This window comes from Prionailurus viverrinus, chromosome B3 (genome assembly GCF_022837055.1).
Source record: "Prionailurus viverrinus isolate Anna chromosome B3, UM_Priviv_1.0, whole genome shotgun sequence".
NCBI classification, from domain to species: domain Eukaryota; kingdom Metazoa; phylum Chordata; class Mammalia; order Carnivora; family Felidae; genus Prionailurus; species Prionailurus viverrinus.
In genome coordinates, this window is record NC_062566.1 from 2,462,212 (window position 1) to 2,487,876 (window position 25,665).

A 25,665-nucleotide genomic window follows, 5' to 3' on the forward strand; every position below is an offset into this window, starting at 1 on the left:
ATATATATATATAAGACAAATCAGAGAATTTCAGATGGGACTATGCAAAATGTATCCCAATTTTCTTAGAATTAAGCATCTGTTTTGCTTAATATGATCAGTGGCTCTTAGCTGAGCAACTCTAGTATGCACTTTATCCGACTCAGCAGTTCGTCTGTTAGATGGTGTCTGGTCCCTATTCCTCCTGTTCCTGGGCTTCGTCTGCCTTTCTCATCCCGGTCTGGTCTCCCTCTGACTCCAACCCAGTCTTAGGTTGGCAGGATTGCCCTTGGCAGAGATTGAGTGAAGCAGTTTTGTATGCTGTTTGGTATTTTAAAATGCTTCAACCTGAATACTGTGTTTTTAAGGCTGAATCAGAGTAGCCACATCAATAATGTCACTGTTACAAGGAGTAGCTGTGTGTGACTTAATACCGTATTGTTGTCAGCTGTGGAGGACTTTGCTTACTTGATCATGCCAAGGGTCTTTGAGAAAACTTATGAGATTGCTTTTAACCTCCCACCGCTTCTTCCAAGCATCTGTTATTAAGTTTGTATCTTATTGGCCGTGCACATTCTGTAACTGATTGTGTTTTCCTTTTTGCTCTGGCTGCTGAGAAAATCAGGGCCAAATGAGACGGTTGGCAGTGCTGCAGGTCCGTGTGGTGTGCCTTTCTGCGTATGTCTGGCTTCGTCTTATTGTCCTACCTTAGTTTTCTCTTCACAATTATTTTCTGATTAAAAATTCTGAGTACAAGTAATACTTTGAATATATGTAATCTTTAAAGAATGACAGTACAGTGAGTGCTGATTTAGGAAAAAAATGTAACCTTGGAGTTGCCAGTGTGTCCCAACCCGTATCCAGTTTCTTAATTTTCTCAGGTAACCACTGTTCTAATTTTATAATACCTTTGCTTTTGATATTTGTGTTCCATATCTATTGATGGCTTTTATTTATTTATTTATTTATTTATTTATTTTTTAATTTTTTTTTTAAATGTTTACTTTATTTTTGAGACAGAGAGCATGAATGGGGGAGGGCAGAGAGAGAGGGAGACACAGAATTGGAAGCAGGCTCCAGGCTCCGAGCCATCAGCCCAGAGCCCGATGCAGGGTTCGAACTCACGGACCGTGAAATCGTGACCTGGCTGAAGTCGGACGCTTAACCGACTGAGCCACCCAGGCGCCCCTATTGATGGCTTTTAAACTAGAAATTGTTTGAAGCTTGTGTAAAGAGAAACACACGAAATACTCTGCTGCTTGCTGTTTTCATTCATCATTGTGTTCTGAGATTCATTTAGGTTGTTATGTGTAGCTAACATTAATTAGCTAAGCATTAATTTCTTGCTTCATGAGATTCCACTGCATGAATATGCCTGGAAGAATTTATCTAGTCTTCTGTTGCTGGGCATTTGGAGTGTCGTCAGTTCGGTCCTGCTGCAGACATTCTTGTTATTTACGTGCAGATATTTCTGTAGATCAGGGTTTCTCATCCTTAGCACTATTGACCTCTTGGTCCAAATGTGGGGGCCCGGCCTGTTTACTTGGCAGCATCCCTGGCTTCTGTTTGGTGGACATTCATAACACCCCTCCTTCCCAAGTTAGGACAACCAACCATTGTCTTCAGATGCTACAGTTGCTCCAGTTAGGAACCAGTGCCCAAGATCAGTGGTTGGCAGACTTTTTCTGCAAGGGGTCAGATAGTAAGTATTTCAGTCTTGTGGGCCCAGTGGTCTTTGGTCTCAACTAATCATCTATGCCTCTGTAGGACAAAAGCAGCCATAGGTAACCTGTAAATAAATGGGTATGGCTGTGTCCCAATAAAATTTCACTTACAAAAACAGGCAGGCAGACTAGATTTGGCCTGAGGGCATTATGCGCTCTCTTGCTGTAATCTAGATCAGTAGGGAATATATTTTATATCCTCACCCAGTGCGTGTAACTCATATGTATAATTGAAACAAAAGTTTCATGAAATAGTACTTACCCTTACTGTATGTGATACAGTTCGGTGTTTTCTGTTTCGTTCCACTTTTTAAAATGTCTGGTATATCCACTAAATTTATTTCAAAGCCTCATCAATGAGTTGTGACTAACAGTTTGAGAAATTTAGTTTGCTCAGTCATAGAGATATGCACATCTTTCACTGGACCAGATAGTATCTATACTTATGTACAGCATTTCAGATCCCTTTTAGAAGGAGGCAGGGTATAAATAAATACCACACTGTGTATATGCTTTTATTTCTAAAATATAGATTAGGTCAGTCACTCCTGGTTAAAACCCACAATAGCTGGTGTGGCATTGGTGTGGCCTGGCGTGACATGTGAAGTGTTTTCTAGTCTGCCTCCAGTCTGCTTTTCTAAGCTTCTCTTTTATTACTCACTCTGTGCTTTCTGGGCTCTAATCACTTGGAATCTCTATTCCCAAATGTATCACGCCTCTCTCCTTCCAAGTGTATTTCCTCCAAGTGAACGTTCCTCTTTTACTTTGCCTTGTGAATTCTTTACCCTGCAGGGCCCATTTTGAATGTTGTTCCATGCATTCATTTAACCTACTTGTGAGCACTTGCTGTGCCTGGGGTTCTGCCCCAGGTGGTGGTGGGGATTCAGCAAGGAATTGGGCAGGGTACCTGGGGTCTTGTGTGTGGTGACAGATACTAAAAAGGTAAACAAGGTAATTTAAAAAGTGAGAAGGGCTGAAGAAAACAAAATAGGGTGGAATGACAGTTGGTGTGGAAGGGAGGGAGAATCTGAGAAGTTGCTGTTTTAGCTGAGATTTGAATGGTGACACAGAGGCAGCTCAGCGCTTCAGAAACTTTCTGCTTCCTTCCGGCTTCCACAGTTTCCCAAGGAATCCACAGATGATTGCATTGTTCCCCTCCAGACAATATATCATTTATCTGGTTGCTTGCAAGATTTCTACTTTGTGTTTCCGTTTTTAAGTTTGACTGTGATGGGTCTGGACATAGATGTCTTTGTGTTTATCACGCTTGGGGTTCTCTGAACTTCTGAATCTTGAGTTTACATCTGTGAGGGTTTGCTTTCGGATTCTCTATTGTCTTCCATTGGTGTATTTGTCTGTCTTTATGCTGGTACCACACTTAAAAAATTACCTTGGCCTTGTAATATGTTTTGAAATCAGGAAGTCTGAGTCTTCCAACTTTGTTCTTTCACAAAATTGTTTTGGCTGTTTGGGGTGCCTTGAGATCACTTGTGTATTTTAGGATGAATTTTTCTATTTTTGCAAAAAACGCCATTGGGATTTTGATAGGGATGCATTGTGTTTATACATTGCTTTGGGTAGTATGGACATCTTAACAGCCCAGTAAATAGATTTCTTTAATGAATGTGCACTGAATGTTGCTGTTAACACTGAACAACTCTGATGTAGTTCTAGGTTTATTCTCTTGAATATTCCCAACATCTGAGCGTGCTTTGCAGGTGTTCCTAGTGAATCAGGTCCTTCCCTCAAACCTGTTTTTGGACTCAGAAGTGTCGGGACCACTTTCTGACTCTAATCTGAGAAGGAGAATTGCTGATCACTGTCATCTTGGGAGTTCCTGGGTCCAGGGTATAAGGAGGAAAAGCTTTGACTTTCTATACTTCTATACTTTCTATACCTTTCTATATTTGTATTTCGGCCAATTTTGTTTTGTTTTCGTGACTTCTTCACTTTTCCGTGCAGAGATGTGATAATGGATCATCATGTTTCCACCATCAAACCTCGAAGGATCCAGAACCAAAATGTCATTCACCGCCTGGAACGCCGACGGATCAGCTCGGGCAAGGCAGGCACCCACTGGCATCAGGTCCGAGTATTCCACCAGAATGTCTTCCCCAACTTCACGGTCGTCAATGTTGAAAAGCCTCCTTGTTTCTTGCGTAAATTCTCACCTGATGGACGCTACTTTATTGCTTTCTCTTCAGACCAGACGTCTCTCGAGATCTATGAGTACCAGGGCTGCCAGGCAGCCGAGGACCTACTGCAGGGCTATGAGGGGGAGATCCTGTCCAACGGCAATGACCAGCGGTCGGTCAGCATCCGCGGCCGGCTCTTTGAACGCTTCTTCGTCCTGCTGCACATCACCAACGTGGCCGCCAACGGTGAGCACCTGAACCGGGAGTGCAGCCTCTTCACTGACGACTGTCGCTGTGTCATCGTGGGCTCAGCTGCCTACCTCCCGGATGAGCCGCATCCTCCTTTTTACGAAGTGTATCGCAACAGTGAGTCCGTGACCCCCAACCCCCGGTCCCCTCTGGAGGACTATTCCCTCCACATCATTGACCTTCACACCGGCCGCCTATGTGATACGCGCACCTTCAAGTGTGATAAAGTGGTCCTGTCGCACAACCAAGGGCTGTACCTGTACAAAAACATCCTGGCCATCTTGTCAGTGCAGCAGCAGACCATCCACGTCTTCCAGGTGACCCCTGAAGGCACTTTCATTGACGTGAGGACCATCGGCCGCTTCTGCTACGAGGATGACCTCCTCACCGTGTCAGCTGTCTTCCCTGAGGTGCAGCGGGACAGTCAGACGGGCATGGCCAGTCCTTTCCGAGATCCCTTCATCAACTCCCTCAAACACCGGCTGCTGGTGTACTTGTGGCGCCGGGCGGAGCAGGACGGGAGTGCGATGGCCAAGAGGCGCTTCTTCCAGTACTTTGACCAGCTGCGGCAGCTGCGCATGTGGAAAATGCAGCTTCTGGACGAAAACCATCTGTTTATCAAGTACACTAGTGAGGACGTGGTCACCCTGCGGGTCACGGATCCATCACAGGTATGCGGTGCTCTCCTGCTCTTTGCTCCTCCCATCCCCTTGGGAAGAGGAGAACATTTCTGTCTTTGCCTATAGCCAGCCTCTCCGAAATTCGCATTTCATGTAGTCTTGAATTTTTGTTTTCCTAGGCCTCAAACTCAAAGCAACTCCACTTTTCTCTGGCCACGTGTATTCATTTGGACAAATGGAAGCTAAATCTCAAGCCATTGGCATGTGGATAGTCAACTCTGTGATTATTACCCTGATTCTTCTGCAGAGCATTTTCAGTACCCCTGAGATAGAAGCCCAAATGCTACAGGGTCGAAGTTTGGACTGCCTGTGGATAATCCTGCCTTGATTTTGTGAGGCTGTGATTAGTGGTCCGACTGCTTTAGTTCTAGGAATGAGAATGAGCCCACCATACCAGGAACATTTTCTAAAAATTTAGCCTCTCTTTCCTGCCCAGATGGTTAATGTCAGTATACTTCTTCATAAAGCCTTTAGAAGGTAACTAATAGGTAAGCTCATCTGGCAGTTAAGTTTTATGACTTTACTCTGACCTTGCCCATGCATAGATTGTAGGGCAGTGAAAAGATTAAAAGGAAGCCAGAGTTTCTTATCTCCCAAGTGAATCATCAGGACTTCCAAGTATTAGGGTTTTTCACTTTAGATAAAAGATCTCTTTAGGGGAGATAGCTATTTCTCAGATGGGAATAAAATGGTGTTAAGGGCACGGAAAGCTGTAAGGCTCTTGGGTTGAAACACCATGTTGAAATTCAGGGTATTTTGGGCATTTCTCTTTGAGAGGCTCTCCACTTTAGTGTTGATCAAGTAAGATACCTACCTTTCTATACCTTTGCCCCCCTGTTCTATTTCCAGAATCTCTCCTTAGATAGGAGTTTGGGAATTGAGAATAGAGAGCAAACCAGTAAACCACAAAGGGGGCTGAGTCTGGTATCTCCCACTGACTTGCAGTTGCTTCTATCATAGGAGAGACTGTACAGGGCATTGTTTCCTGAGACCTTACCAGGCATCCATGGTAAAATGTTTTCCAGTATTTTTCTTCTGAATCATAGCCTGTGTATTCTTCAAGGTGGCGGGGAGGGGGAGCGGTGAGTAATAACGGTTGGATGTTACTTTTTCTGGATTCTTCTTCTTCCCTATTAATGATGAAGTCACCCGTTGAGCATCACGAAGGAGCATCTAGTGTATCTTATGTGTCATGGGGGGTTGGCAGTGAAGCCCTTGACTTCTGTACCCTTCTGTCTTGTATTTCCAAGTCTGCCCTGGAGGCAAGCCTAGTAAAGGTTTGTGTAATTTTATATTCATATAATTGTGATGGATCCTGGTGAAGTCCTGAAATGATCCAAATGTTGTCCACGTATATAGAAAGGACATGACTCAATCTTTTATTTAGGTTTGAGCTATAATTACCTTTTTCTTTTGGAAGGACTAAGTCATCTGTGGTAGCTGCATTTGAGATTATCCTTCTTCCCTTTGCTAAAAAACATGACCTACTTATTTCCGGTAGCTGTAATAAATTGTAGCTAGAATCAGTACTGGAGCTCGGTGTTTTGCTGACAGAGGTTGTAACTTTAAACCCAGTTTGCCCTAGTTGTCCTCCCACCTCCTTCCCCAGTTTAATTTGATAGGTTTCAATAAAGTTAATGAGTAAAAGGCACATGTACACACAAAGCCTTGCTAATATTATGGGTATTATTCTCAGGTTACCCTCCAACCTCTTTAATTTACAGCCGTATTTAATTTCCAGGTGACCGAAAAAGTCATGTAATGAAAACTCTGGAAGGACTAATGACTAGTAAAACAGGTGGGCCACGTGGCTCCAGGAATTGGTGATGGAGACTTAAAGTCAGTCATAGGAGGGGGAGTACTAATCCTAATGTTCTGAAAACTTCTAGAGTCCTGTTGGAAGCCTGCAGATTGAGTCACACTGCCACATTCATTGTGACAAAACGCAGGGATTCCTGGAGCTTCCTTGTTAGGCAGAGCAGAGAGCACTGGTTGTTTAAAGGAAGAGGGCCTGTCTCCCAGAGGCCCATTCAGAGAAAGCAGTAACCCTGCCACCTGTGGCATTTGAATGCTTTTCAGATGTCCCCTCTGATCTTAATTGCTACAGATCTCAAATGTGTCTTACAAATGCTCTTGGCTGAAAGAACACTTGTGAAGGAAGAAATGGAAAACGCGACTCTGATTTTCCATTTGTTCAGTGGCAGTTCCCTGCTTGGTGACAACTTGCCGGGGCAGTTTTAGGACACAGTGTACTTAAGGTGTCTCGCTGCATGTTAGAAATCTTAAGAGGGAAAATAAATGCCCCTGAATTGAACTTTCAACTGTACGTATACAAGAGAAAATAATTTGCCAACAGGCAGCTACAGGCTACCAATTACTTTCTCAGCAGGAGGGAGAATTAAATCTGGCATTTTAAAAAAGTGCTTTTTATTTCAGGGTGGGTTGGAGAGCAAGTCAGGAATAATTACTAGGAAGGAAAAATGTTGAATTTGCAGTCTTAAATGAAAGATTGAAAACCTTTCTACACACATACGTGGGCCAGCTCGGTAATTCTAGCAGCAGATCCAGTGGTAAATCCGGCGACACTGGCCATGACTGATGGCCCTGGACTGATCAAGTCCACCGAGGCCTCCTCCTTTCCCAGAACCACGTGCAACCACGTTGCTGTGCTAGTGCAGGAGTGGAAGGGTTCGCTTGTTTTCCTTGGGTAGTTTGAATTTTCAGCCAAGTGAGAGGTTTCCAAGGCATGGCCTCATACCCGCTGTCTCAAAGCTCTCTCTGTTCTTCTGCAGGCATCTTTCTTTGTGGTGTACAATATGGTGACAACAGAAGTGATTGCTGTGTTTGAGAATACATCCGATGAGCTTTTAGAGCTCTTTGAGAACTTCTGTGACCTCTTCCGTAACGCCACCCTGCACAGTGAAGTCCAGTTTCCCTGCTCAGCTTCTAGCAACAATTTTGCAAGGCAGATCCAGCGCCGGTAAGCTCTTTCAGGCTTAACAGGCTTAATCTCTCTAGACAATTCACTGGTGTTAGGCCAGTAGTTGCTTCCTCCAAAAAACTCTCCCTGTATTCTCTCCGCCCACCTTGGTTTGGTTAGGTCTGCCTGTGGTAAACCCTTGGGTCACCCTGACCTTTTCCTTTCTATCTCCCAGCACCTGTGGAATTACTAGTACACTGTCCGTGATTCCTCCCAGACTGTATGTGAGCTACGGAAAGATCGAGACTGTGTCTTTACTATTTATTGCTGTGTTCTCATGAATACGTTTATTATATGTATTGCATTTAAGTATTTGTGGAGTGATACGACTTAAGGAAATAATTTTAGAACTTCTGGTTAAACAGGATACGATGTGTTGAACACATGCATTTATCTCTGCTTCATCCCCAAATCCTATTAAAGTGACAAAAAGAAGTAAAAGGTGTAACTTTAACAAAAACAAAGAGAATGGGAAAGGAGAGACCTGAGAGGCAGGAGATGATTGGCGACGGGATAGGAATCAGTGTTGGGAGCTGAGAAGCTAACTGATGAATGGTAACTGACTTGACACACTTCAGAGAACAGAAACAAGACTGCAGAGCTTAGCCATCAAGAAACAAGTTGCCTTGCACCAGAGAACTCTGGAAAGGGTCAGAGAATTGGAGGCCCTAGGTACCTCTGAAGATACCTGTAATGTGGACTTAAACTCAGAGGATTGGGTGAAGTTCTTGCAAGGAGCAATCAGAGGGCTCCTGGTGGCTCAGTCGGGTAAGCGTCCTACTCTTGGTTTAGGCTCAGGTCATGATTCTCACGGTGCATGAGATTGAGCCCCATGTTGGGCTCTGTGCTGACAGTGTGGAGCCTGCTTGGGATTCTCTTTCCTTGTTTCTCTGCCCCTCACCTGCTTGTGTGTGCTCTCTCTCCCTCAAAATAAATAAGTAAACTTAAAAAAAATTAAAAAAAAAAAAGCAATCAGGCCCTTTAGCCCCTTTCTCTAAGCCTACTTAGCCAATTGACTGTGTCTTCTCTACCTCCGCAGAAGGCTGGAGGTTCAGTCTCCTGAGAAACTGAACCATGTAGGCCCTGGTTTCATGTTCGTGAGGCATAGCTGAGAGTAGGGATGAGATTGTCATGCTAAAAACAAGAATTGAATGAAAGCCAACAAACTGAAAGGTAAGATATGACAGCCAGGCTTATACTCCTTATGCAGGAGATTAGAGATTTTTCACTAGGGAAACTGACCAACCCAAAGAAGAGACCTTCAGATACACTTACAAACACCTAGGTCACCCTAAATTAATACCCACCAGCCCCTCCCCCCCATCATCAGACAGGGTTTTCTCTGAACCAGAGCTTCTGATATAATTATCTGAGTACAACATTATTGTGAAATGAATGGTTACTCTGGGCCAAGGGCCCAAGCTGAATCCTACTCTAGTCAGTGCCTCATTGGATGCCACTTTAAATTGCTCCCCCAACCTTGGCCAGTTAGGGAAAAGATCTGCTTTAGGTTTCAAGATAGATCACACTGGAGTGAACAGAAGAATCAGAATAAGCATAACTGCCACTAGGAAAAATGAGCAGAGTAGGTACATTAATGCAGTGGCATCATCTTTATATAAAAGGATAGTAATCAACTAGAAATGGGTATTGGTTTTCAGACAGCTAACTTGCCTTTTCCTTTTTCTCTGGTTCTCACAAATTTTCTGCCTTCTAAGCATTTCTGTTCAGTTATGGAAGGATATTTGGAGACAGAATGTGGCTCAGATTGTGGTTTTTTCTTTTTGGAACAAATTTCCTTCTTTTAAAATTAACTTTAAAATTAGGCAGATCATTATCAACTAATTACAAAGCTGGGTACAGCTGGCTGAGTCAAAACATCAAAAGAAGTCACTGGAAAGAAGGTAAACTCCCATGAGGGCAGGGATTTTTGTCTGTTTCATTCACTGCCATATCCATAGTACCTAGGCCAGTGTCTTTCATGTGGGAGAAGCTTATTAGGTATTTGTTGAGTGAATGAAGTCACCCAGTAATTATAGGAAGCTATGTTTTGTGTTGTTTTTTTAATTATTTCAGAATGCATCTGGAATTAAGTGAAATTTTAAGAAGTCCCAGGAGAAATAAAGTTTGAAGAGAAAGGTGGTGTTCTAGCTTTGTGATTCTCAAAATGTTGGATCATACCACCAAAAGATGTTGAACAACTGTAGATGTCCTTACATATTAATTTTTAAGTTGATCTTAACATTTTTTTGCTATTAAATTTGAATAATTGCAGAAGATGCAATTTTCAGTGTATATTAAATATTCGTTTTTAAAAATATTATAAGCTTTTTCCCCCCAGCTTTATTGAGATACAATTAGCATATAACATCGTATACGTTTATGGTGTATAACGTAACACTTTTGAACATAGCCAGGGAAACCTAGTTGCAATAGTAATTTGGTGTTAGTATTTGATATAAAAAGTAGAGAGCAAATTATTCCCATACTGTTTGAAATTTCACATTGTTTCTTCTTGTCTTCAAATTCGTATTTGTATCCTAATATAACATTTTATATGAATTGTATCCTAATATATCCTAATATATATTCCTAATAGATCCTAATATATTTTGTTAGCCATCTTATCATGCTTTGCTGCATTGAAAGTACAATGTGTATATAAATTGGAATCATTTTTCATTTCGTGTGAACACATGACTCTAAATGCTCAATTTTACAGTCTCCAGTAATCTTTTGGTAAAAAATAAGTGAAAGTGGATCCATTATAGGTTAGAGCAAATGTTCAAGAAAAAAAGGAGGTGGGGCGCCTGGGTGGCTCAGTAGGTTAAGCGCTGGACTTCGGCTCAGGTCATGATCTCACAGTTTGTGAGTTTGAGCCCCTTGTCGGGCTCTGTGCTGACAGCTCAGAGCCTGGAGTCTGCTTTGGATTCTGCGTCTCCTTCTCTTGCTGTGCCCCTCTCTCATTTATGCTCTGTCTCTCTTTCTCTCAATAAATAAAAAAACATTAAAAAAAAAAAAAGAAAAAAAGGAGGGGAACACTGAGGATCATGAGTTACTTAAGGAAAATCTTTAGACCAAAATAAAACAGTAAAGAATAAAGGAGCAGTATTGCAATCACTGAAATCATTGAAGCTATAAAAAAGGAAACATTCCTAAAACAGAAATGTAAACTTTGTTAGGTATAGTTGAGAGAGGAGAATAAACAGATAAAAGTAGGAAAATGGGAGAGAAACGATGAAAAGGAATTGCAGAATTTGCCCAGGAGGCCCAACATCTGGTTATTTGCAGAGGGTGGGTGGAGAAAATGACGAGAGGAAATAGTGTAAGACAGTTTCCCAGTAGTGAAGACAGTTTCCCAACTTCCAGGTTGGCAGGACCTTTCAGTGATGTGCTGGGGCTGGCTTGTACTGGCTCACGAGGGCCAGTTGTTAAACATGGCAGGGATTTTTTGCAAGCTATTGCTAAACGTGGTGATTATTAAAAATTAGTTATTTCCTAACTATTTTACTATTATTTATGGTCTTGAGTGTATTTGTGTCTATCTCCTCTGTGTGGTGAAAATACTGTATATTCTCTCTCTCTGTATATATATATATAAATAATATATATATTTTATATATATATAAAATACTGTATATTCTCTCTATATATACATACATATATATATATGTATATATATATATATATATATATACACTCTCTACTGAAAATCTGCTGCTGCTCATCTTTCGACAATGCCACATTCAGTGATGTCACGTTGGTAGCTTGAAACTGACCACAGCAGTAGGATTTACAGCACAGAAATTGGCAAGCGCTGCAAATCATGGCTTCTTTCCCCAGATAAATACTTCTTAAGTCTTTATTAGTGTATCACCAGCTCCATCAAGTACCCAATGGAAAAAAGACCTGTATGGAGGCATACCATCATGAAAATTTGGAACATTGAGGCCAAAGAGAAAATTGTAAAAACTTTCAGAAAGAACATACATTTCACATGTTAAAAAATAAGTTAGCAGAATGGTATTGCATTTATCAATAATAACACCGAAAGCTTGAAGCCATTAAAATCATGCCTTCAGAAGTCTGTGGAAGAAAATGATACCGAGTCTAGAATTTTCTATCCAGTAGGGTGGAACAAAGATTTTTTCAGACATGTAAGTTCTTGAAAAATTACTTCTCATGTACCTTTTCTAAGGAAGCCTCTGGAAGATGTGTTTTCCACATAAAACACAAAAGCATGGTACAGGAAATAGTCTGAAACCAGAGAGAAGCACAGAGCTCTCTGAAGATGACGGTAAAAGGGAAGTTCTGGGGTGGCAGAACACCAGGTGGGCCAGCTGGAGGAGGCAGGAGGGTGGAGGTTTCCAAGAGGCAAGTGTCCAGGGCAAGATTGTAATTGTTAGGAGGTCTGGTGGGTTTGAGTGGATCAAGAAGAGATTGTTAGCTCTGTTCCAGTAGACTTGTCAATGTGGGCCTCACGAGGGTGATAGCTGAGCAGAGCTTTTGAAGGAGGTCAGGGAGCAGGCCATGTGGATACTGGGGGGCACATTATCCCCCAAAAAGGTAGTGTCGTTCTGAAGGTCCTGAGGTGGGTCTCATGCATTTGAGGAACACCGGGGAGGCCAGAGTGGCTGGGCTGGGGTGAGAAGAAGCCCAGTAGTTGGAGACGTGGTCAGAGGTGGGGCCAGACACCTGAGGCTGTTCTGAGGCTTTGGCTATAACTGCAGATGAGATTGTGTAGCATTTGAGCAGAGGAGTGACACATTCTCACTTGTTATTTTACCAGGGTCACTCTGACTGCTGTGTTGGAATAGACTGTAGGAGGGTGGGGTAGACGCAGGGACCCCAGTTAGGAGCCTGGTGCAAGGATTCGCTAAATATGTCTCCTGCCACAGGGAATATATATTTATATATTTACGCACCTAGAAGCATGCCTGGCGTATACTAGGCTGTTGGTAATTATCTGTTGATTGAATAACATTGGCTTGGATCAGGGTGGGAACAGTTAACCCTTGAACAACATGGGCTTGAACTGCATGGGTCCACTTACATGTGGACTGTTTACAGTAAATACAGAACCGTAAATGTATTTTCCTCATGATTTATTTTCTTAACAACATTTTCTTTTCTCTAGCTTATTTTATTGTAAGAATACAGTTTATAACACGTGTAACATACAAAATATGTGTTAATCTCCTGTTTGTTTTCTGCTGGTAAGCCTTCTAGTCAGTGCTAGGCTATTAAGTTTTTGAGGAGTCAAAAGTTGCATGCAGAGTTCTGACTGTGGGAGAGGTTGGTACTCCTGACCCTGCGATGTTCATGGGTCAGCTGTGATTGTGTGCCCAACGTATTTTGAGAATAGAACCCTAAAGATTAGTGGAGGATGGGGTTTGGGCCGTGGAAAGAGCAAAGTCAAAGACGATTGTTAACGTTTTTGTCTTGCAAAAGAGAGTTACTCTCAAACTGTGATGGTGAAGCTGTGGGTGAGGTTCAGGGGAGAAGGTTGGAGGTTCTGTAAGTGGAGAGGTCTGGTAGTTTCTCAGGAAGAAGTGTCAGATGCTTCTGCCAGGGCAGGTCTGTATCTCCTGAGAGATAAATCAGCTACTGGAGTTAGCAGCATGGAGGTCATTGGTGAGCTCCATGAGAGTGGCTTCAGTGGGATGGTGGGGAAAGCCTCTCTGGGGTGGGTTTAAGGAAGAGTGGGAAGAGAAGGCTTGGAGACAGTACCGTAAGGAGTGTTCTGAGAGTTTTGTTGTCAGGGAGGGCTGGAAGATGGTGCCTGCACTGGAGGGGGTGAGTGGTGGTGCTTTTATTATTTTGTGACTGAGTGGGGGGGAAGTGGCGTGTTTGTGTGCAGATGAGACTGTGTAGCTGGGGGGAGCTCGAGGTTTAGGAAAAGGTGGGGAAGAATTGATGTCGCATATGAGAGGCGATGGGACCTAGTGCCCAAGTGGGGAGATTGGTCTCACACCGCAGCACAGACAGTAGTATAGTGCAGATCGCCGATGGGGGCCTCACAAAGTTCTCTTCTCCTTGCTTCTGTTTGTCGGAACAAAGCAGGAGATGCCATTTGGTGAGGGTGGGCCTGGTGGAGGTATGAAATAGGCATCAGAGGGAGTGGGAGGGCTGGCTGGACCGGGGACTGTAGCCTGAGTGCCTGCAGCAGGAGGGCCCCACGACGTTCATGGTTATACATTTAAGTGAGCGTTGTATGTTTCCCTCCAGCCGTGGAGAACACCGAGCAGATACAGGCATGGAACGGGCAGAGTTGAGCTTAACTAGGGCTGTAGGTTTTCCAGGGAAGTGCCACCAAGCAAGAGAAGGCAGAGCTGTGGAGGATGAGTGCAGTGGATTAAGTGTGGAATTGAAGCATGGCCTGAGGAAAGAGAGAGGACACAGGATATGGTCAAGGTGTAGGGTGACAAAAACTGGTAGAATCAGTGGACTGTAGGTCCAGGGAGTAGAGGGAATGGGCTGGAAAGATAGGCGAGGAGGAGGCTGGAGAGAGTGGTGCCTCACCCTGATGTTACAGAGAGGTCGCAGTCATGGGTAATGGTGAGACTGAGGATGTAGCACCTCGGAACGAGGGCTGAGGCAGAGAGGAGGTTCAGGAACCAGGGGGCCATGGTGCTGGAAGGATCATCTCTACGAATTTGGAAATCCCCACGAACTGAGAGAGGCATAACTGGACAGAATGACGGTGAGCCAGGATTTAAACGCTGCAAGTTGTCACAGGGATGACGGCTTCGTCTTTCTGTCTGTGGGGAGCACGGCGAGTGGAGGTGGTGGTGCCGCTGGAAAAGCACTGCCTTCACCGTGGGCCAGCCCCCGTCACTGGGAGCCGGTGAGCCAGGCAAGGCCGTGGTGCGGGTTGAGAGAGGTTGTGCTGGATCTTGGCTGACAAGGAGCTGAAAACGATGATTCCTGCTACTTCAAAAGGAAAGAAATAAGTTCTCTTTGGCCCAAGATTTAATTTTATGACTTACACTGAGGTGGTGAAAATTACTGTCAAGAAGAGTAACGAAAAGCAGTATTGATAGCTAGGCTCATAAACGAGGTGTCAACGTCCATCTAGAATCACAGGTTAATGGTGAAGACAAAATACAGAACCCATCTCATCAATCTTTCTGGTCTCTTCAAAGTCAGGAACATTTAAGTTTTTAAATTTATTTTATTTGGTTTTCATGCCATTAATTTCAGGGATGAGATGTCATATTTTGTCCCTGGACTAAATTATTTTCCCTTTGTATTTTTTTTTTTTTTCAACGTTTATTTATTTTTGGGACAGAGAGAGACAGAGCATGAACGGGGGAGGGGCAGAGAGAGAGGGAGACACAGAATCGGAAACAGGCTCCAGGCTCTGAGCCATCAGCCCAGAGCCCGACGCGGGGCTCGAACTCACGGACCGCGAGATCGTGACCTGGCTGAAGTCGGACGCTTAACCGACTGCGCCACCCAGGCGCCCCTTAATGTTTATTTTTGATAGAGAGGCAGAAGGTGAGTGGGAGAGGGGCAGAGAGAGAGGGACACACAAAATCCGAAGCAGGCTCCAGGCTCTGAGCTGTCAGCACAGAGCCCGACGCGGGGCTCGAACTCACAGACCGTGAGATCATGACCTGAGCCGAAGTCGGATACTTAACCAACTGAGCCACCCAGGCACCCCCACCACCAGTCTGATTTTTAGGACTAATTTTTTTCTCTGTTTTTTTTCTTTTTTTTTTAAATCATACTGTGTAGACAGAGTGTAGCCTGTTTCTTTTACTTACCATTATGATAAATGTTTCCACTGTTACTATGCAGGCTTTGAAAATTACGGTTTTCCATTAGGTTCTTAATTTTCTGTCAATTTATTGCTATCATCAGCAATGCTTTATTAAAGGGGCACAGAGATTTTTCTAAGTATGCGATTGCTTCCTTAGGGTAAATTTCCACAAGAAGAGAAATGCTTGGTCAAAGGGTATTAAATTTGGTATTCATTACAAGTGTGAGAAATTGCCCCATGGTTGTTGTTATTAAAAATAAGTGAGATGTGTGACTCTGTGTCCACGTGACAGTTCTTCAGATGCTGGCATTTCTGCAGGAGCACAGGTAGCTAGCTTGTAAATTTGAACACAGAATGAGTAGTTCGTCCAAGGTTTTTTTTGTTTTGTTTTAATGTTTATTATTTTTGAGAGAGAGAGAGAGAGAGAGACAGAGAGCAAGCAGGGCAGGGGCAGAGAGAGAGGGAGACACAGAATGGGAAGCAGGCTCCAGGCTCTGAGCTGTCAGCACAGAGCTCGACATGGGGCTCAAACTCACAGACCACAGATCATGACCTGAGCTGAAGTCGGCTGCTTAACTGTCTGAGCCACCTGGCGCCCCTAGAGTTTTGATGGAAGTTGGCTTATAACTGATCCCAAGGAGAGTCACAGAGAGGCCGCTCTATTCTACAGGGTTCTTTGCTCTCTAGAACTCTTGATGCAAACCTAGGCTATTATTTGGGGGAAGTAGAATTGAATGGAAGTGCTGTCACAGAGTAGTCACACTCCTTTTAAACTTGCTTGGAAAGTCTTTTTAACTCTTCTAATGTAATTTAATGTTCCTATTGGGAATTTTTTTCTGTTTCTGAGAATATTTGTAGCCGGGCCGACTGGGGATGTGTGAGAGCTCTGACTTCCTGCGTTACCTAGATTTCTGTTTACAGAATGAGTTGTTTTTAGACATGTTTTATCAGCTTAAAATCCAAGACAGCTTGGTGTGTCCACTAACACAGCCTTCCTCACTGGTGCTTTATTTTAGGTTTAAAGACACTATCGTAAACGCCAAGTACGGAGGGCACACGGAGGCAGTACGCCGGCTGCTGGGGCAGCTCCCCATCAGTGCCCAGTCTTACAGCGGTAGCCCCTACCTTGATTTGTCTCTCTTCAGCTATGACGACAAGTGGGTGTCCGTCATGGAGCGACCCAAGACTTGTGGAGATCACCCTATCAGGTACACCATTACTGTAGCCTCAGGGCTACGGGCGGCCCGCCCTCTCTCTCTTCTTGGACATCATTTCACTGTGACTATGTCCGCTTGTACTCATGGCTTCAGTTGGAGGGACAGGCTGTTTCTGTAATGTGGTGAGTGCTTTTGATCATGTAGGTACTAGTCTCGGTAGTTCTGCCCTTTGCTTCTCCTGAAAACATCCAATTCAGATGAGTTTGTTCCTTTTTAAAGGTATCCAGGGTATAAAACCACATGCCATTTCATAATAGCAGTAGGTTGAGACTTTCTAAATTTATTTCACTCAAATCATTTTATCTCCTGTGTTATCTAGTAGAAAAGCTAGCAGAGATAGTTTGGGGAACAGGCAGGTTTTGGAGAAACTCCCGCTTCCTCACTTGAAGAAATTCTGGAATGTTGATACTGTATTATTGCTAGAAACTTGAGACTGACCTCTTACAGGCAGTCCCTCCCTCACAAATGTCCTCTTCACAGACCCCCTCCCCCCCGTTGGGAGCTTGTATTGTTCTGTGTGATGTATGGGGTACTAGGGAGAGGATTGAGCACCACCGCCACCTGTGAGGTTATTTCGGGGGAGGTATGTTCTGGAACCCTGGGCTGGAGAGTGGAAGCTCTTTTTCACGTAGAAACATAGAAACAGTGGTAGCTGGTATTTCACTGTCCGGCTTCATTGTGTATGAAAGAGGCCTGTGTAACATATTCTGTACAATTAATCACCATTCATGGCATTTCCTTTGGGAAATTTCAGTCAGTTTCCAAAAAACAGTTAACCTTTTTTTTTAATTGCAGAAAGTTTTAAACATATAAAAGCGGAAGAGTGTAATGAACCTGCATGCGCCCACCACCCAGTCTTTTTTTTTTTTTTTCCCACCACCCAGTCTTAACAGTTGCCATCCCATCCCATGGTCAGTGTTGTTTTGTTTTTCCACCACCACCACTCCCCCTCGCCCCAAATGCCACCCTTGATATGATGAAGCAAATCCCAGATTTCATAGCATTTTGCTCATATATATTTTAGTAATGTCTAAAAGAGAAAGACTTACAAAAATACAACCTCAGTACCATTCTATCTTAAGAAAATTATCAAAAATTTATTAAGACCACCCAATACCTAGTTTTCACATTTCCCTGTTGTCTTGTAAATATTCTTTTGTGGTTCCACGTGTTCCCATCAGGATCTAAACAGGGTTCATACATTGTATTTGGTCGCTTCTCCCTTAAGTCCGTTTTATTCTATACGTTCCGCTTCCTTCCTCTTTTCCTTGCAGTGAAATTGTTGAAGAAACCATGTTGCTTGTCCTGTAGTGTTTCCCACATTCTGAAGTTTGCTCACCGCATCCCTGGAGTAGTATTTACTATTTTTCTCAGTCTCTCATATTTCCTGTAAACTGGTAGTTAGATTTAGAAGCTCAGACAGCTCGCTTTGCTTACAGGCCCTTTGTGTGTTGGGGACTATGTGGGTGAGGTGAATGTGGTTTTCACGCGTAAAAGCATATCGTGGGCCTCATTTGATATTGTCAGGTAGTGTGAGATACACTCCCCTCCTTTCTGACCTGCCTCTGATTTGAAAAGATTAACCTAAGTGACAAATTTGGAAATGGCTATTGCCCCTGACTACAGGGGTTTTTCACTTATTTTTAATTTAAAATGAGAAATGTAAGGATATTAGAGGCACTGGAAGAGGAAATGCTGTGACTTGAACACCTGTATTGTGTATTCCAGTCTCGTCTGTCGTTCTGCAGGTTTACACGTGCCAAGTTGTCATCCTGGTTAGCGTAATACTTTGTAGTCGGCTTGTATTTTATAAATGTTTTTCTGTGTTGTTACATAGTCCTCCGAACAGCAGTCCTGATGACAGCATATTGTTCCCTCGTTAGACGCACCGCAGTTGATTTAACTCTTCCCCTGTTGCTGAGCCTTTATTCTCAGTGTGCATTTTTACATTAGAGCTTTGATAGAGTAGCCGTCTTTATTCACATCACTATTAACTTCATTTAGTTTAAATTCTGAGGATACAAATTCTTGGAAATGGGATTATGAGTATCTTTATGGGTACATATGTTTGTTTTCCAAAAGGGAAATTACAGAGCTCTCTATTTCAGAGCTCTCATTTTTCTGGAACTTACCCTAATTCAGCCCCAACCCCCCTGAACATCTCTGGTTCCTGATTCCAGAGGACACTTACTTTGCATATGGGAAAATGTATTTAAGTATGGGGATGAATGGAATTATTCGATGAAAAATGTCAGACTAGTTAGTATTTTGTTTTTGGGTGTGAAAAAGAAGAACCTTTCAAAAGAGTTTGTTCTTAACAACTCAAATATGGGTCTACATCTACACTGTCCTATATCGGAGCCACTAGCTGCATGTGGCTGTTAAGCATTTAAGATGTGACTAGTCCAAGTTGACATGTGCTCAAGTGTCACACATCAGATTTCAAAGACTTAATACAAAAAAGAAGAATGAAATATCTCATTAGTATTTTTTTACATGAATTATAGGTTGAGATGATAGTATTTTGGATGCCAATATTGGGTTAAACAACATTTTATTAAAATTAATTTCACCTTTCTCTTTTTACCTTTTTTAAATGTGACTACTTGGAAATTTAAAAGTGTACACGTGGCTTGCATTTCATTTCTAGCTCTGGTCTAGATACTCTTGGGGCAGCGTGTCTGGAAAAGAGGGGGCTGTAGTTAAGGCTGTAACTAAGGGTTATCTTGGGAAAGAGAAAGGAGCCAGTGACTCAGGACAGCACAGTACAATTCACAGTGACCCCGTGCATACCACGAGCAGCTCAGACAAAGGTGGTTTCGCAGTTCTGATACCCTGAGGCTGATGTAAGAGGAGATCCCGTGAGTAAGATTGAGTGACGAGTTGCCGCGTTCCCGTGCTGAGCGGGTTGCAAAGTGGTGGTGAATATCTCTGTACCATCCTCTCTTTCTCTCCTTGTTCTGTTTAGGTTCTATGCCCGGGACTCTGGTCTGCTCAAGTTTGAGATCCAGGCAGGCTTACTGGGCCGCCCCATCAACCACACAGTGCGGCGCCTTGTTGCATTCACCTTTCACCCTTTTGAGCCTTTTGCTATTTCCGTGCAGAGGACTAATGCCGAGTACGTTGTCAACTTCCACATGCGACACTGCTGCACGTAGGTGCCTCACCAGAGCCCCGTTACCTGGTCTTCCGAAACGTTGCCCCCTTCTTGTCTCAGCGGACTCTGAAGCAAAAGCTCCTGCCTACCGGCTTTGTTGGTTCCAGATGGTTATACCTCAGTTGGGGAGAGCCGGAGAGAGGAGCGAGGGTGGCCCAGCCAAATGGAATTTTTATCGTATCCAACTACTGATTGATTGCAAGTCCTCTGGTCCTTTCCCTGTGGGAATGCCCAGCATTAATTAAGTCCAGTTAGTTTTTGTTCTGTTTTGCATTTTATTGCTATATGAAGATGACAGCATTACACCCCCCCCCCCCCCATGTCCATTCTTTGGCATTATGGTATGCGGTCTGAAGTGGGTACATCTTTGCTCACAGGAACTGTGTCCATCTTTCCACGTAGCCGACAGCAGGGCTATCTTTATATAAAGAGAACACAAATAAAGCCTTGGTATTTTCTTACTTAAATATATCCTGTTTGCTGACTGCCTTCTGTCCCGATCTCACTGAATACTTTTCACGTTTGTGGTTCCAGGAGGGACTGTGAAAGGGACTGGAGGCCATGGCTCCAGCACCTGCCCTGGGGAGAGCGGAGTGGTGTGTGCCGGCACGGAAGACCGTTATCTGTCAGGATTGCCGTCTTCCCTGGGGTTTCGTCCTGGTAGTCGTTACAGCTGGAGGGGCCGGGCATAACTGCACGTTGTCATGTGGAAGCACGCTCCCATCTGCACGGTCTGTGTCATGCAGGTGGGAGGGTGATCCGTTCTCTGGGGCCGTAGCGGATACAGACACTGTGTAGCACGCACAGCAGTTGGGTTGTGAGAGCTGGCAGGCTCCACGTGTCCCTAAAGAGATCAGACTGACTGCTCCTGGATGGCCCGGCCGTCACAGCTCCTCCGAACACCTGCTGGCCCCCAGCCAGCCTCCTTCTGTGCGGTCTCAGCCAGTGTCGTCCGGCGGGCTCGTGAGGCTGCTTCTGTCTCATCCGCATAACGTATCCCCCCGCTTATGGAGTCAGCTTGTTTAGTAGCACCTGACTTTGAAAGCAGCTTGAAATGTTGGATTTCAGAGCAGGTTGTGGAAAGAGTCACGGATGCGAACAGATGGATTCCGTATCCCTCTGCCATCCAGATCGACCTCCCTTGGGAACATAACAAATGTGATAGGAGATACAGAGGCCCACCAAAACCAGTTCAGCGAATTTCATCATCCTCAATATCGAACGGCTGCATTCTTTCTCATTCAGCATGCAGCGCAGGATTTGAGCGCCAGCTATGGGTCGGGTAGATGCTGTGCTGAGATCTGGCGGATGAGACAAATAGGCCAATAAAGAGAATTATAATGCAGAATGGCAGAAGCCCCAGTAGTGGTTCTCTGGGAACAGTGGAGAAGGATGAAGGAGAGGTGGAGGAGGGGAGCCATACTGGGGAAGGGACACTGGAGCCGGACAAACGGGAGTCTGTTGTGTGGACCAGGGCAGGGGACGTTTCGAGGACAGAGCCAGCATGCACAAAGGCGCGGAAGGGTGAACAGGGCTGTCAGGGCCGTGGAATGGTAACGAATTCGGCTGCGGCACAGGCTGTGGGGAGGCCGGGGGAGTGTGACCGAATCATGAAGAGAAGTCTTGTGTGTGGTGTTAGGGTTTGTGCGGTGGAAGACGTGATCCGAATTTCACAAAGACTGTCTTTAGCAGTCTGGAAGATGGTTTGGAGGCAGGCTGACAAGCCAGTGGTGGTAATCCAGAGGAGAAGAGGAGGGTTTGAATGACCTCCCTGGGCTTCTGGAAGGATGAAATACTGAGGCATTCTCCTAGATTCTTCGCAGGTCATGACAAAATCAGGATCCCAAAGCAGTCACACGTTTGTGGGGACTCAACCAATCTTTCGTGGTTGAAGCCCTTCACCTGCAGCTTTCTTCTGTGCCAGGTTGCTTGACTGTACCTGAGGGACTGGGGAGTGGAGTCACTCGGGCTGCAGTGGGAATCCCCGCCCTTCTGCCCAGTAGGTCTGTGACCCTGGGCGGTGTCCTAGCCTTTCTGAAGCTTAATGTGTACTTCCTGTCGCCTTTCTCCTCCATTCTCCTGGTCGTATCTTCTGTCTTCCATCTTGTCTAACTCCCCAAGCAATTCTCATACGCTTTCCTGCTCTGTTTATTCTCCCACTCGCTGAAATTGCCGCTTGACACCTTCATTCCTCTTCCAAAGCCCACCTTCCTTTTCTCCCTGATCACCTTGCCACCCACTTCCAGACGGGAGTGGAAACAATCACATGGGGAAATTGCCTTATCTTTCTTTCACCATGTCAACCCCATGACTTGTGTCTATGTTCCTCGCTTGCTTTTCCTCCGGAGTCCAGTAGCCTTGCTTCCCTAAAAGGCCAACTCCTCCCCGTGCTCACTGAATCCTGTCTCTTCTAGACTTCTCAATTTCCTCACTCCTGCAATTATTCTTTACTGTATCTTCCTCTTGATAGGTCATTTCTACTGGCACAGTAGATACACTCTAGGATGTTCTTTTTTTTCTTTTTTCTTTTTTTAAAGATTTTATTTTTAAGTAATCTCTCCACCCGACAAGGGGCTTGAACGCACAGCCCTGAGATCAAGAGTTGCACGATCTACTGACTGAGCCAGCCAGGCGCCCTTACGATCTTCTTTATCTTTTTTTTTTTAAAATATTTATTTATTTTTGAGAGAGAGAGAGAGAGAGACAGAGTGCAAGAAAGGGAGGGGCAGAGAGAGGGAGAGAGAGGGAGACACAGGATCTGAAGCAGGTTTCAGGCTCCGAGCTGTCAGCACAGAGTCCAATGTGGGACTCGAACTCACGGACCGCGAGATCATGACCTGAGCCGAAGTCAGACTATCAACTGACTGAGCCACCCAGGTGCCCCATATCTTTTTTCTTTAAAGTCTCCTGCTTTGGCCTCTTCTCCCCCTTCAGTTACTGCCCACCTCTCTGTTACCCTTCACAGAAAAACTTCTCAAAAGAGTTGTTTAAATTAAGTGTTTTCACCCCACCACGTCCTGTTTTTCCTCAGCCCACTCCAGATGGGTTTTAGTCCCCCCTCCACTGACACAGCACTTGTCCCAGCCACCAGGGACTCCATGTTGCCAGTTCAGCACGCACCTCTCATCCCTTTTGTGCTCAGCCGCCCGACATCGGGCATAATTCATTTCTCTCTTTGTCAGGAAGCACTTGCCTTTCTTGGTTTCCGGGACAGTACGAGTTTCGGGTTTTCTTCCTGCCTTGCTGATGGTTGCTCATTGGTCCCCTTTGCTGGCTTCTCGGCTCTACCTTTAGATGCTAGAGTGCCCCAGCCCTTGGCCTTGGATTCTCTGCTCATTTCCTCTGTATACCATTTCTTTAATTGATTTGTGCATTTCCCTGGTTTTATATTCTAGCTATATGCTGATGATTCTCAAAATTATAACCCCAGCCCTGATGCCTTCCTGGACCTCCAGATTCATATATCCCATGGCTTACCTGGCATCTTCATTTGAATATCTAATAGGCATTTCAAAACCAGCATCTCCAAAACTGGGCTCTTGAGTCTCACTCCCCACCTCTAACCCATTGTTTTCCTCCCAGAGTTTCCAGATGGCTTCAGCGTTTACCCATTTACTGCAGGCAGTAACTTAGGAACTATTTCCAGTTTTCCTTTTTTCCAGCCCCCACCTCTCCCCCTGGCGCCCACATACCTGCCTTTGCCTTACCAACCGTGGTGATCGCTTACTCCGTGTTAGTGACTAGAACTAGGTCAAGACCAGCTGGCAGAAGGGGTTAGTTTATGAATGTCGTGTGACTTCTGTCAGGTCAATTATACTGTAAGGTAGAGGTTTCTGGAACTGTGGGGGAAACATTTCTCTTTTGAAAATGTCTGTGAGGAACCATGTGGGCCACAGTTCCACAACCCACCACCCAATGATCCTATTCAAAAAGAATCAGCCAGGGGTGCCTGGGAGGTTCAGTCGGTTAAGTGTCCCACTTCGGCTGAGGTCATGATCTTGTGGCCTGTGAGTTCAAGCCCCACATGGGGCTCTGTGCTGACAGCTCGGAGCCTGGAGCCTGCTTTGGATTCTGTATCTCCCTTTGTCTCTGCCCCTCCCCTGCTCATGTGCACGCTCTCTCTCTCTCTCTCTCTCTCTCTCTCAAAAATAAACAAATGGTAAAAAAAAAAAAAATTTTTTTTTTTTTTTTTAAATTCCCTGAGGAGGGAGCTGAACTGGATGGCAGAGTAGAGAGGAAAGAACCCGGATCGTAGATAACGTAGTTGGTTGGCTGAATCACTCAACCCTATAACCCATCCTACATCTGGGTTTCCGGTTCTGGGAGACAGTAAGCTTCCATACTGTTTAAGCCACTTTGAATTGATTTGTTGTTGTTGTTGTTGTTTCTTATAATTGAAAGCAAATTAATAGATGCAAAGAGAAAGGCAGGTCCTCCGTGGAAAGAGTCAGGAAATTCCTGCAGGCTGGGTATCTTATTAGGTTGGGTTTGAAAAGGCCCAATTATGACTCCTGTTCTCTGATTTCAGTAAGATTCCTGGCTCTCTGATAGCCCCCTTCAGCCATACCTGTACTGGCCTGGGTGTTTCTTATAGCTAAAAGGATGTAACTAAAATGAGCGATAAAGCACTGAGCTCATTGAGCACTTGAGCCATATGAAGTTCACAACCCCTGTGTGTTTATATTAACTTTGTTTCTAAAGGATTTTAGGCCCCTCTCAGTAAATTCTAGTGCCTTCTTTCTACAGATATCCAGTGAACTTCAAGAATCTTTGGAGAATCAAGCTCTTTGGAACCAAAAATGTTTAAGAAAAGCAGAGATTTCAGGGGATTTATCTTTCAGATCTAAATTCTTGCCTGGAACTCTCTTCTCATCCCTATTCTGCAGGGGCTGATGTGTCTATGATCAGGGCCAAGCCGTTCTGGGCCTTTGAGAGAAAGGCTCCATTTAAATTTAGTCTCTTTCATTCAGAGTCCTTGTAGAGAAGCACAGTATTAAATCAGTGAAAAGCCTAAATTAGATAATTTTTAAAAGAACGGTAGCTTCATTATTTTTCAAGTACACAGAGTAACTGCCTCTCAGCCATGAAGTGTTCCTTTGTAGAAACCCTTGGAGACTTTTCTTAATGAATGGATTATAATTATTGGTAATCAGCATAACGGTTCTCTGCAATACGTGCTTCGAAAGGAATTGAGCATATTAAATGATTTTGATGTTCCAGAGGGCAATTTTGTTTACAACATCAATCTGCTCAGTGTATACCCTTTATAGCTATAACCCTCTGTTGTTTAAAAAAAGAAAAAAAAGAAAGCAAAGAAAGGAAAAATTCTGAAGACTCTCTCCATCATACAACATTTGATTACCAGAGGCAGAAATAACATGGGAGGATAGAGAGATGCATAGTAGGACTCATTCTTTACCCACGTTGTCCTGACAGAACTATGGGAACAGGTCAGGCTGATGAGTGGGGCCTGTCCCTGTCACCTGCTAGCTCTGTATCCTTGGGCTTGCTTGATAATAAGAATTTTACCGAGTTTCAATTTCTCTGTAAAATGGGGTAACGTCTGCCCGGCAGGGCTGATGTGAGCAGTAAATGAGTATTAGTTGAAGCTCTTCACACAGGAAGTAGCCAATAAATCCTAGCTTCCATTCTCTCCCTAGATTTCCTGGCCTGTGGGGGAGGCTCCCCCCGCCTCCTTAATGTCACAGAGACCTCACCCAGCCCTGGTGGTGCCTCTCTGTTCCTTGCTGATCCAGAAACACAAGCTTGCCCCTTCTCT

At 44.3% G+C, this 25,665-nt stretch overlaps 1 protein-coding gene across 8 annotated transcripts in view; it reads left to right on the forward strand.

Moving 5' to 3' along the window:
• The window catches only part of DET1 (DET1 partner of COP1 E3 ubiquitin ligase), a 37,021-nt gene that overhangs the window by 5,971 nt on the left and 5,385 nt on the right, over nt 1-25,665 (forward strand). For 3 of the 8 annotated variants that reach the window (XM_047863895.1, XM_047863894.1, XM_047863893.1), the window contains exons 2-5: nt 3,666-4,758; nt 7,560-7,747; nt 16,529-16,720; nt 19,698-20,353. In XM_047863895.1, the coding sequence (XP_047719851.1) occupies nt 3,676-4,758; nt 7,560-7,747; nt 16,529-16,720; nt 19,698-19,887 (1,653 nt within the window). In that variant the 5' untranslated portion in view covers nt 3,666-3,675 and the 3' untranslated portion in view covers nt 19,888-20,353. Of the gene's footprint in view, nt 1-840; nt 861-3,665; nt 4,759-7,559; nt 7,748-16,528; nt 16,721-19,697; nt 20,354-25,665 lie in introns of those variants that run through there. The other 5 variants (XM_047863900.1, XM_047863899.1, XM_047863898.1 and 2 more) reach the window with 3 other exon arrangements.